The sequence below is a fragment of the Chelonoidis abingdonii genome, chromosome 1, assembly GCF_003597395.2.
Source record: "Chelonoidis abingdonii isolate Lonesome George chromosome 1, CheloAbing_2.0, whole genome shotgun sequence".
Classification (NCBI taxonomy): Eukaryota; Metazoa; Chordata; order Testudines; family Testudinidae; genus Chelonoidis; species Chelonoidis abingdonii.
The window spans coordinates 206,075,384-206,086,026 of record NC_133769.1 but is presented as its reverse complement, the minus strand read 5'-3'; the positions used below and the strand labels follow the sequence as shown (position 1 = coordinate 206,086,026).

Genomic DNA, 10,643 nt, shown 5'->3' with positions numbered 1-10,643 from the left:
GATTGCCTGCCGTTGCTTTCACAGAGGAAGGTTGGGTGGGGGCCTGATGACATGTACACAGAATCACCCACGATATTGTTTTTGCCCCATCAGGCATTGGGATCTCAACCCAGAATTCCAATGGGTGGTGGAGACTGCGGGAACTGTGGGATAGTTACCCATATCTACCCACAGTGCAATGCTCCGGAAGGCGACGCTAGCCTCGGTACTGTGGATGCAGACCAACGACTTAATGCACTTAGAGCATTTTTTGTGGGGACATACACAATCGACTGTATGAAAACGATTTCTGAAAAACCGACTTCTATAAATTCAACCTAATTTCGTAGTGTAGTCATACCCTTAGTCATCTGGCTACTGGGGGGTAGTTCACACTCTCAGAGGCAGAAACACAAGTGCTTACGGAATATGTACTGAAAACATTTAGGCATTGAGTAAATTTAGTTGCCTACAGCTGCCTGATTCTGGGATTTAGGCACCTAAAGTGGCAGTTAGGTGCAGGGGTGGCTCTAGATATTTTGCCACCCCAAGCAGGGCAGAATGCCACGGGGGGCGCTCTGCCGGTCACTAGGAGGGTGGCAGGTGACTCCGGTGTACCTCCCGCAGGTGTGCCTGTGGAGGGTCCACTGGTCCCGTGGCTTTGGTGGACCACCGGAGCCGCGGGACCAGCGGACCCTTTGCAGGCGTGCCTGTGGAAGGTCCACCAGAGCCGCCTGCTGCCCTCCTGGTGACCGGCATAGTGCCCCCTGCGGCATGCCACCCCAAGCACGTGCTTGGCGTGTTGGGGCCTGGAGCCACCCCTGGTTAAGTGCCCAAATCCTTTTGTGACTCTAACACTAGATCTTAACCTTTAATACTTTAACCTTAATATCTTAAAGACCTTCTCTCAGAGGACGGTGTTTCTTTCCTTCTCCTCTTCTGCTCTATATTTTGTTAAGAGTTTGCATTATTATTTGACAAGTAAAAGATGGCACAGTATGTACTGGGGGGGTAGATCTTGATATTTGTGTAGTTTCTCACCCTTCAGGAATCCCACAAATTAGTTCCTGCTATTCTGATCCAAAGGACACTCTGTGAACAGTAAATCAGGCCAAATGAATTCAGAGAAGAAATCAGAAGAAAAAAGTGTAGGGATCTCTTTTAGAACTATGGTTAGTTTTCAGGTCTGTTCTTAGTCAAACACCTAATGGGCACACACTGAGGCTTTTACAAAAAGAGTGATCCTAGCCAAAGGATATTGGTAGTGAGGCAAGCTAAGGCCAGGGAACTTTGTTCATTGCAGTTTTCTCAGGAGGAAAACAGTAGTCTGCAGACTCATGTTAAATGATAATCTCTTTCACACAACAGGCATCCTTCATTGGGTAGGTGAAACCATTACTATAATATGTATTATTCCATCCAAGATTTGTCCTAGTGTAGGATAACATAAAGACCTTTACTTAAAGACCTCTCCTACTTAATGAAACATTCTCAGAGAATTGTTAAGGAGCTCTGTGAAAATAGCCCTCCCTTTTCTTGCCATAGATCGTAAGGTTAGCAGTTGAGCAGGCATTACATATGTTATTTCCGTTTGTGGATTTTCAGATTTATTCTGAGTCATTTCTTAATCTTGAGCACTGCAACTGGTACATTTTTGCACACAATTTTACAAGTTTCTTTGATGAAAGGATAAGCAATAATCACCTAACTTTTGTTGTTTTGAGCACAACTGTTAAGTGAAATCTTACTCTTCTTGGTGATCCAAGGGTATATCATCTTAGCAGAGGAAAGTGAGTGAGTTGTGACCCTATCTGAAATCAAACAATTAGATCGGTAACATGTACAGTATAGGGGGAGAGACTTTGGAATGGAATAATGGGAGGCTAACAATTCGTAGCAGAAAAGCTATGCACAAATATTGAAAATATACACGCTCTTTTAAAGCTCCAGGTCTAAGTCTCTACTAGAGGACAGTAGATTTAATGGAGTACAGAATCAGGCCCATAGTATCTTGTTTATGAAAATATTCATATGACATTGGTGTGTCTGCTCCAAACTTCTAGCAGATACCTACATCTATATACAGAACTTAGCGCCTATCAATTCTAATGATGTCAGACATCATACCACATCTTGTTCAGGCTGATGATCAAAGAAGGTAAAATTGAATGAAGTTAATACAGCTTATGCAATCTGTTGAGATGTGCAATAATCATCAAAAAGTTTATTATTAAAAATATATACAATATATACATAATAGAGTTGCTGTGCTACTTGTGGATTACATTGTTTTGTTTCTATTTACCATGTGGTGACTCAGAATTCTAAGTAGCCTCCGCTGACAGACTATAAGAAGCACTGGAAATGTTTCAAAAGTTTTTCCAAGCCAGTTAGGTACAGGATGTTCAGCAGAACTCTTCTCCATTAAGAAGACCCTGAACTGGTAATCTAATATTTTCACAGAATAGGCTGATGGCTGACCAACCTAGTAAGAGGATACCGTTCCATTATTCATGTAATACTGTACATAAGTGTGACAGATAAATAGTTATATTCCAGCCAGGCAGAATTTTAATATCGAATATGCAAGTTCTACTATTTACACAATGCCTTCTTTTGTGCTGCTTTACATTATGGATCAGCCATGATCGACGCACAGTCATATCTGTTTTGAATTAAGAGCAGTCTGTCACAGGAAGTGTTCTCACTGGAGCTGGGCAAATACATACTACCAAATGTAACGGTGGCAATTTGTTTGAATATAAAATCATGAATTCACTCCAGTGCACGTGGACCATTTTATTTATCTATACAAACATGAGAGCCATTTTTGCAAGAAGTTTTGCATTTCTTCAGGAAGCAAACGCATTTGCACAGTGCTATACACTAAGGGTGGGATCCACAAAGGGACTTAGGCTTTGCAAAACTGAGTATCATGGTGCCTAACTTTTAGATGCCTAGAAAAATCACAGGAACAACAAAACTGAGTTAAGTGTCTAGGGTCCCTATACAATGAATGGAGAGAGACAGGCACTTCACAATGGAATCCACAAAAGCTACCAATGATAGACAGGGAGTCACCTAAGTTAGGTAATAGGGGGACACCGATCAGAGGAGTGTGTGTTAAGCCCATCCCCGCTCTCAGAGATAGGCATCTAGCTCTACTCAGCAATTCACAAAAAGGAACCCACCCTTTAGGGTCAGGCAGCTTAGATGGCTAAGGCATTTCTTGCAGAAATGAGTTAGGCACCTGCCTCCAAACAAAATGGCTAGAGGAAGAGGTGGTGCTGCCACTCACCTTTAACCCAGTGGTTAGAACACTTCACCTGGGATGTGGGAGACCTAGGTTCAATTCCTCCCTCTCTTCCAGAGGGGGGAAACAATTTGAACAGGGATCTTCCTCCTCTTAGGAGGTTGCTCTATGCATGAGATATGGGATATTCTGATGTGGGGCTTCTTCAGTCTCTTCTGTTGAAGCTGTTCTACTGGGGATAAATAATGAAAAAGCAATCAGAGCAGGGGGACTGGCCCCTGATTCTCCCATGTCCCAGAAGCATGCCCTAACCACCAGGCTAGGGAGTCATTCTCTCGCTCTCTAGCTCAATGACTGTTCCACTGTAGGTAAATCATTAAATAGTTATTGGGCTAGAGAGACCAACAGAACCTGCCTGTCAGATTGGGTCCTGCACATGAGATTGGTAACTGAATGCCTATCCTCTCTCAGTTCGTGATTCATTCTGGGGCTTAGGTGGGAGATAGGCATCTGGATTCCGGACACCTAGGGTGAGGCAATGGTGCTTGTGCTCAGAGGCAGTAACATAGGCACCTACGGAACTTCTACCCTGAAAACTTTGGTGCCAAGTGAGTTTAGCATTTTCAGGGTTTGGAAGAAGTTTTGTGGATCACAGTGGAGTGAAAACTGGGATTTTGACGCCTAACCCTGAGACTTAGGTGCCTAAGTCTGGGGGTTTAGGCACTTACGTACCTTTTGGATCCCACCATAAGTGTTCAAGGCCCTCTCGAAATCTCTTTAATTTCTTTTTTCCTGTTTCTAAGATACCCAGGGATGTAGCGGAAGGTAGCCGCTTAACAGCATGAAAAACTAGTAACAAGGAGTTGAAGACATTGACAAAGCAACTAGCTCATAAACAACCCACAGGCTGAAATTTCTTCATATTTGTTCATGCGGAGGAGGTGGAGAAGAGGCAGGGATTTGGGGAAGGGGTTGGAATAGGGACAGGGAGGGGGTGAAGTTGGGGCAGGGACTTTGAGGAAGGGGTTGGAATGGGGGCAGGGAAGCGGTGGGGTCTCATGGAAGGGGTGGAGTGGGGGCAGGGTTGGGGGGGGCGGGCTTTTGTATCTTTATATGAAAAGGTGTCAGTGATGCAGCCCTCAGGCCAATGTTTTAGTCCTCATGTGGCCCTCGTGGTGATTTGAGTTTGAGATCCCTGTTTTAGAGTTTGCCCAGCTCTAATTCTGGTCATAAGCAAGTGAGCTAAATTTTTTCGTAGCATAAAATCATAGAAATGTAGGGCTGGAAGGGAACTCAAAAATGATTCACCTTAATGGAAGGACCCAGTGCTTCACCGACCTAGGCCCAGCCTGCATACACAACACACCCAAAGCTCACACTCAGATCAACAAGGACTTTTCTATGTACTAGGTTTGCCAGATCAGGGCCTCTGGAGCTCACCGCTGCCACTGGCAAAAGCACATATGGGGCTGGAAGGAAACTCATCTCTAAATTATAACAGATAGCTGTTCTTCATGCAGAAAGTATGTTTCCAATTCACCACTGCTCCACAGCTTTCTCCCCATTCCCCGACTAGTTAAAGTGAGTCAATCTGTAATCTTTGCTTTTGCTGTGTGTAAATTAATATGCCAAGCATATCCTAACTACCACACCCTCTGACTACGCCACAAAGAAATCAGCAATCATTCAAATTACATTCCTTTATTAATAGAATGGTTTAATACACCAAAACCAAAATGGATCAAAGGAATGTTTGTCCATTAATGTGGCCAGAAACAGTAAATATTGGCTACAGATGTCATCAAGATTTCATTTAACAAAAATGAAATATGACCCATGACAAAACAAGCAACCTTCAGAAATGTATTGTTAGGCTGCTAATAGAAATGATTTACACTTTATAAAAATAAAAGTCTTGGCAAAGCCAGTTTTAACTTAGTTAATTACTGTTTTGATTCAGTGTTAACTGCCCGCAGCTCCCTCCCTAGATGTTATATACAAGCCTGCCATTAACATGGTAAAAAAACCAAATGAGTGTTCAAGAAACTAATCATCCCTAATGGAGCTGAGAACACCCTTTTAACAAAGCCCAGCGGGGCTATTAGCGTACAAGTCATTTTCCCTCATTCAGGATAAAAGAATGTGTTTACCAGCTATAGTATGTCTGCATTGATTGAACCACAGGTCTCTCACATTAACTTAGTTAAGACCACTTAAAGAAAATAAAGCACTGGTATGAAAATAAACATTTTAAAGGAGCCTATTTCCTTCTGGAAGCACTGTGTGCTAACTTTGAGATCCCACTGTTATAATTAAATCATTGCAAATATCTATGTGAAGAAATCTTCTCACTGTATCAAACTCCACTTACCAAATGGAAAGTAGTATGTCTGATCTTACAGCTGGTACAAGGCAGATTCTCAAAATAAATCCAACTCTGTTAAGTCATTATGATAAACAAAGAAATCCCACCTAACTAAAACAAATACTCAATTAACAACTTGACTTCACAAAAGGACAGATTTACTCTATACCAAGGCACTTGCTTAAGAGGTCTCTGCTGCATTTCCTTAAGAGCCATACAGTATATAATGTATGCTTTTGTTTCAGTTTGTAAATAGGCGTTACTAATGTTAAAGTTTGCTCATACAATCACACATTGCTTTGCTGTAACAATATTGTTCTCAGACCTCTCTCTCTTTCATCTTCCTGTCTGTATCTCTCTTCTAGTTTCTGTTTTTCAGAGTCCATGCTATAAAAAGTAGAGTCTACACTTCTTCTGATTTGCTCAAACTGACTAAAATCAGCAACATATTTTCCATTTTGAGAGAGAGAAACCACAGGCACAAACTCATAACCCCAGTGGATCTCCTCTGGTATATAAGAAGTTCTGCTTTGGCAGACGGCACTAGTGGATTCTACTGTGGCATTCAAGAGGACAACCAGTTCAAAATCCTTTTCTTTTAGGTTTTGGGGTGTGAGATCTCTTAAAGGGCTACTCTCATCCAATATATGGTAAAAGGTTAAAGGTAAAATCAGAAAAGGACTTTCTGAAGAGGAGTCAACATGGAATTTGACACTGGCTTGGTTGAGCAGGATCCTTTCCCCTTCTTTGGTTTCATAGGTTTGAAGAAGTTTCCCAGAAAGCTGACACTGAATCAGAAGACTCTTCCTCATATTTGCCACTCTGATCACAAGGCAAAGCTCTCCATTGTGTTTGGTAATTACAGCACAATGACTGAACTTAATAGTCTCAGCCCGTTTTTTAGGTCTTGCAATTTTGGCCAAGAAGGTACCAGTGATAAAGATCTCAATCAAGGTTGTGATGACCAGCTGAGCAACCAGGAGGAATATGGCATGAGGGCACTCCTCTGTGATGAAACGAAAGCCATAACCAATAGTTGTCTGTGACTCCAAAGAAAAGAGAAATGCCCCAGTTAGTGAATTTACTTCCTTGACACAAGGCATATGTTTGGGGGGGAAATGATCCCTTTCTAAATCTCCATGAAGCAATGCAATGACATAATAGATAACTCCAAAGAGGAACCAGGTCATCACAAAAGTAGCAGCAAACAGGGTAAGTTTGTATCTCCACTTCATGTCTATAACCGTTGTCCACAAATCTTGAAGGTAAAGCAGGTATATACCATCTATTTTGTCAATCCTCACATTGCTGTGACCACTTTTGGACATCACCCGGGGTCTATGTGTCTTGAGGTCAGCACTGATGATACTGTTAATGAGTGAGGTACCTGACATATTGATTTGAGTGGTGCCCATTTTCAGTTCCTCAGTTCTAAGAAGAGAAAAAAGAATTCAGTTACTTAACAAAGTTAAAATACATGAACCTTAAAAATCATTTGAAAACACAGAAGGACAGAAGGTACACAATCATGACCGCATTACATATGTATAATAAAGGAATGCCCCTGGGACAAAACGCTACCATCATATAGAGTCTGATACTAAAACTAGTTGACATTTTTTTTTTTTTTTTTGGAAAAAAGGAATACTTTGACTTTAGTGACTGCCATATAAGGAGCAATGGACTACCTTATAGTAGCTGGGAAAAGAAATTTGACCAAGCTAAAACCCTATGTTAGTACTGTGTTTTTTAAAAAGGAATGAGGTAAAATTCTTCTCATATATTGTCACGAAAACAGGAGAGACTTGTTTTGACTACTACATTTATTCCCACTCATGCACTCAGGAGAAGGCTTTCACTAAAATTAAACACATTTTGATGCTTGATTTAGCACACCGGACCACCTTTGTCTCCCAAAACAACACAGTCAAAATAAGCAAAACAGATTTTGTTCATGGCTAATTAACTTCCATAAGTGATTTAATCAATCATTTCTAGCTCTTCCCTAAACATATAACTAAGCTACAGGGAACCAGCATAGTCCTGTGAACACGTAAAGGAGAGTTTTGGAAAGAAATAGTTGCACCTGAAAACACTTCAAGGCTCTTTGTAACATATAACACTCCAATTTCAAAACAGTCAGTGGAAAACAGGAGGCAATTCACAAATTCAGCATTCTAGCATTAGGCCCTGACCTGTGCAAACACAGGAATCAGTGGAGCACAAGACTCAAGCAGTTTGTTTACTGTGAACCAAGTTCAGTCCAGATGGAGATTAAGTGGGAGTACATTCAGGACGGAACAAAACCCACAAAGTGCAGGAGAAGGTTGCCTGTGCCAGTTTGATGAGGCAAATAAAGAAACACTGCTTCCAGGACAAGACAGTGGTTGCGTAGTGCAAGGACAGGGGATGTTACAGTAGTAGTTTCCAATAACAAAACTTCCTGCTCTAAAAAAAGCCCACTGTGCATCCTTTGTGCTTTTGGCAGTTCATACAGCAAACATTGGTTTGTTCCATTGTTTTGCTTAAAAAGAAGCTTTAATAAGTGTTTCTTTTTTATGAACCACAGAAAAAAAACGTTCTCCCTTGTAACTACTTAAAAGAAACTCACAGGAAACTCAAGACCTATTTGTGGTGGTGGTGTGTGTGTGTGTGTATGGGAGGGGGGTGCCTACCCAGGACAACAACATAATTGTTCAGTGTTGTAACTTTCCTGTTATGTCAATAAAAGAGAGTTTTTGTTTACTAAATACACTGATAACCAAATTACTGTTTTTCAGGGGGAAAGTAATTGCAATTTTATTTGTATTGCCACACTGTAATTCATTCAGATTTTGTTTTAATCGTTAAAGCTCACTGTCCTTATTTTAGGCTCAGTTTATATATATATATAAAATAGGACTGCACTGATGATCCCAGTAGGAGACCTATTATGTGACAATCAAACACCATACACACTGTGCAGCATGTCAAGATAAACAGAAAAAAAAAAAAGACCAAGTGATCTTAAAAAGAACTACAGGAGGAAGCAGAAAAAGCAAAATAAAACACAGCAGCATATGAGCACTGCTGTTTAGACAAGTCCAGAATTCAAACAGTGCTGCCAGAGAAAATACAGCTTATGTAAGTACATGTAAGTATGTGCAACATGCAATGTAAAACTCATTAGGAAAAAATGCATGCCACACATCAAGAGGCTCCATTGCCCACATCAAGCATTACCATGATAAGATATTGATATAAAAAGTGCCTAAAATCTATCTCCTCTAAAGCTCACTTCTCCGTAGTCTCTGCTTCCATTCATGAGAAGTGACAGCTTACAATTAGTTCTCTGCCACAAGTAACTTTAATCTTCTAAAGGCCAAATTGTACCTGGACTTGGAGGCCATGCAGCAGAGTAAGGGCCAGCCCCACTCCCCTGTGCGGCCTACCAGCATTGCCGCTTTGTGTTCAGGGGGAAGAGCAGGCTCCCCAGAGCTGCTACCTCCTCCCAGTTGTGCAGTTGTGTGAGGCATAGGTAGAGAGAGCCAAGGAACCTGCCCTCTCCCCTCAATGCACCAGTTAGTGGAGTTGAGCTGTTGGGGGATGGAGAATGCTGGGCCTGTGAGGTGGGAGGGTCCCAGAACTCGGGCATCCACACCACAATTAAACAGCCCTTTGCCTAAGCCCCAGAAGCCCAATGTAAACATACTCTAATGAGCTATGGCAAAACAGTCTCCTCCAAGAGTTCAGGGAGGAGCCAGGGAAGGAACTGTGATTCTAAGGCATGATTCTTTCTCAGGATTGCTGGTGGCATGAAACAGGTACAACATGTGCTGCCTCTTCCACAGACATCAGATTTCAGTTTAGCTGTAACTGACCTACAGAATGTTCCAAGTAACCTCCCATTCACCCCTTTACTCAAGCGATCTGCCATTCTGTACCCAGCCTTTTCTCCACTTCTGTGGTGGGGACTTACATGTCTGTAGGTTGCTGGATCTCCCTTAGCTTATATACGAATTATAATAGCTTCACTCTGGTTTTTGCTAGGCTCCTCTCTTGATTTGTATTTCTATATTATCTCAAGGCTCTCAGCTCTTCAGATACTTCCTTTGGTATTCTGGAATGGATCCCATCTGATCCTGGACTTTTTTCTGACTTCCTGCATTTTCCCTGTTACATCATCTATTCCTGCACAATTTTGAATTCCTTTAGTATATTTCTTCCTCTCACGGGAAATTCATGTTGGTTTTCTCTCACTGCAAAAGTACTTCCTCTGTTTGGTGTCATCCTTGCTGCATGAATAGCGAAACAGAGGCATTGCCAGACTGTATCAGACTAGCAGCCCACCTAACCCAGTGCCAGATGCTTCAGAGGAATGAACTCTTTAGTAACCAGTTATGGGATAACATGCACCTAAGGTAAATTTTCTCCAAACCCAAAGAGTTAGAGATTGGTTTATACCCTGAAGCTTGAGGGGTTTTATCCCTTCCAAAGCTCTTGGTTTTTAAAATGTTTTCTATTTTAACGGGATAGTCTTGTTACTCAGATAAATATCTAATACCTTTCTGAGCCTGCTTAACTCTTGGCCTCTGTGATATCTTGTGGCAATGAGTTCCACAGGCTCACAGTGAGCTGTCTGGATAAGTATTTCCTTTCTGTATTTGCCACTTTGCAATGTCATTGAATGTCTCCTTGTTCTTGTGGAGATTAGAGAGAAAGACTGAACAGAAGCTGTTAATCAACCTTTCCTAAGTCATTCATTATTTCATATACTTTTACCTGATCCCCTCTTAGTCAGTTCCTCTCTAAGGTTAACAATCCCAATCTTTTCAATCTCTTTTCTAATGAGAGCTTTTCCAACCCCTGAATAGTTTTCATCACTGGTCTCTGAACCCCCTCTAGTTTGGAAAATATCCTTTCTGAGATGAGGTAACCAATACAATATCCCAAATGAGGGCAAGTCACTGAGTTATATAATTTCATTATAATATTTTCCTTAATATTCTCCATCTCATTCCCTATGCATCTTTATATACAGGCACCTTAAAAGATTTCTTCAGGGTG

The 10,643-nt window shown here is 41.5% G+C and overlaps 1 protein-coding gene across 1 annotated transcript; it reads right to left on the bottom strand.

The window, feature by feature from the left end:
• Window positions 1-4,996: 4,996 nt before the first annotated feature.
• Window positions 4,997-9,572, bottom strand: KCNJ15 (potassium inwardly rectifying channel subfamily J member 15). Its single transcript, XM_075062110.1, has 2 exons — window positions 9,556-9,572; window positions 4,997-7,028 (listed from the first exon to the last, which is right to left on the bottom strand). Exon 2 carries the CDS (start codon window positions 7,010-7,012, stop codon window positions 5,885-5,887), a length of 1,128 nt encoding a protein of 375 aa, XP_074918211.1. The 5' UTR covers window positions 7,013-7,028; window positions 9,556-9,572; the 3' UTR covers window positions 4,997-5,884.
• Between the last annotated feature and the right edge of the window lie 1,071 nt (window positions 9,573-10,643).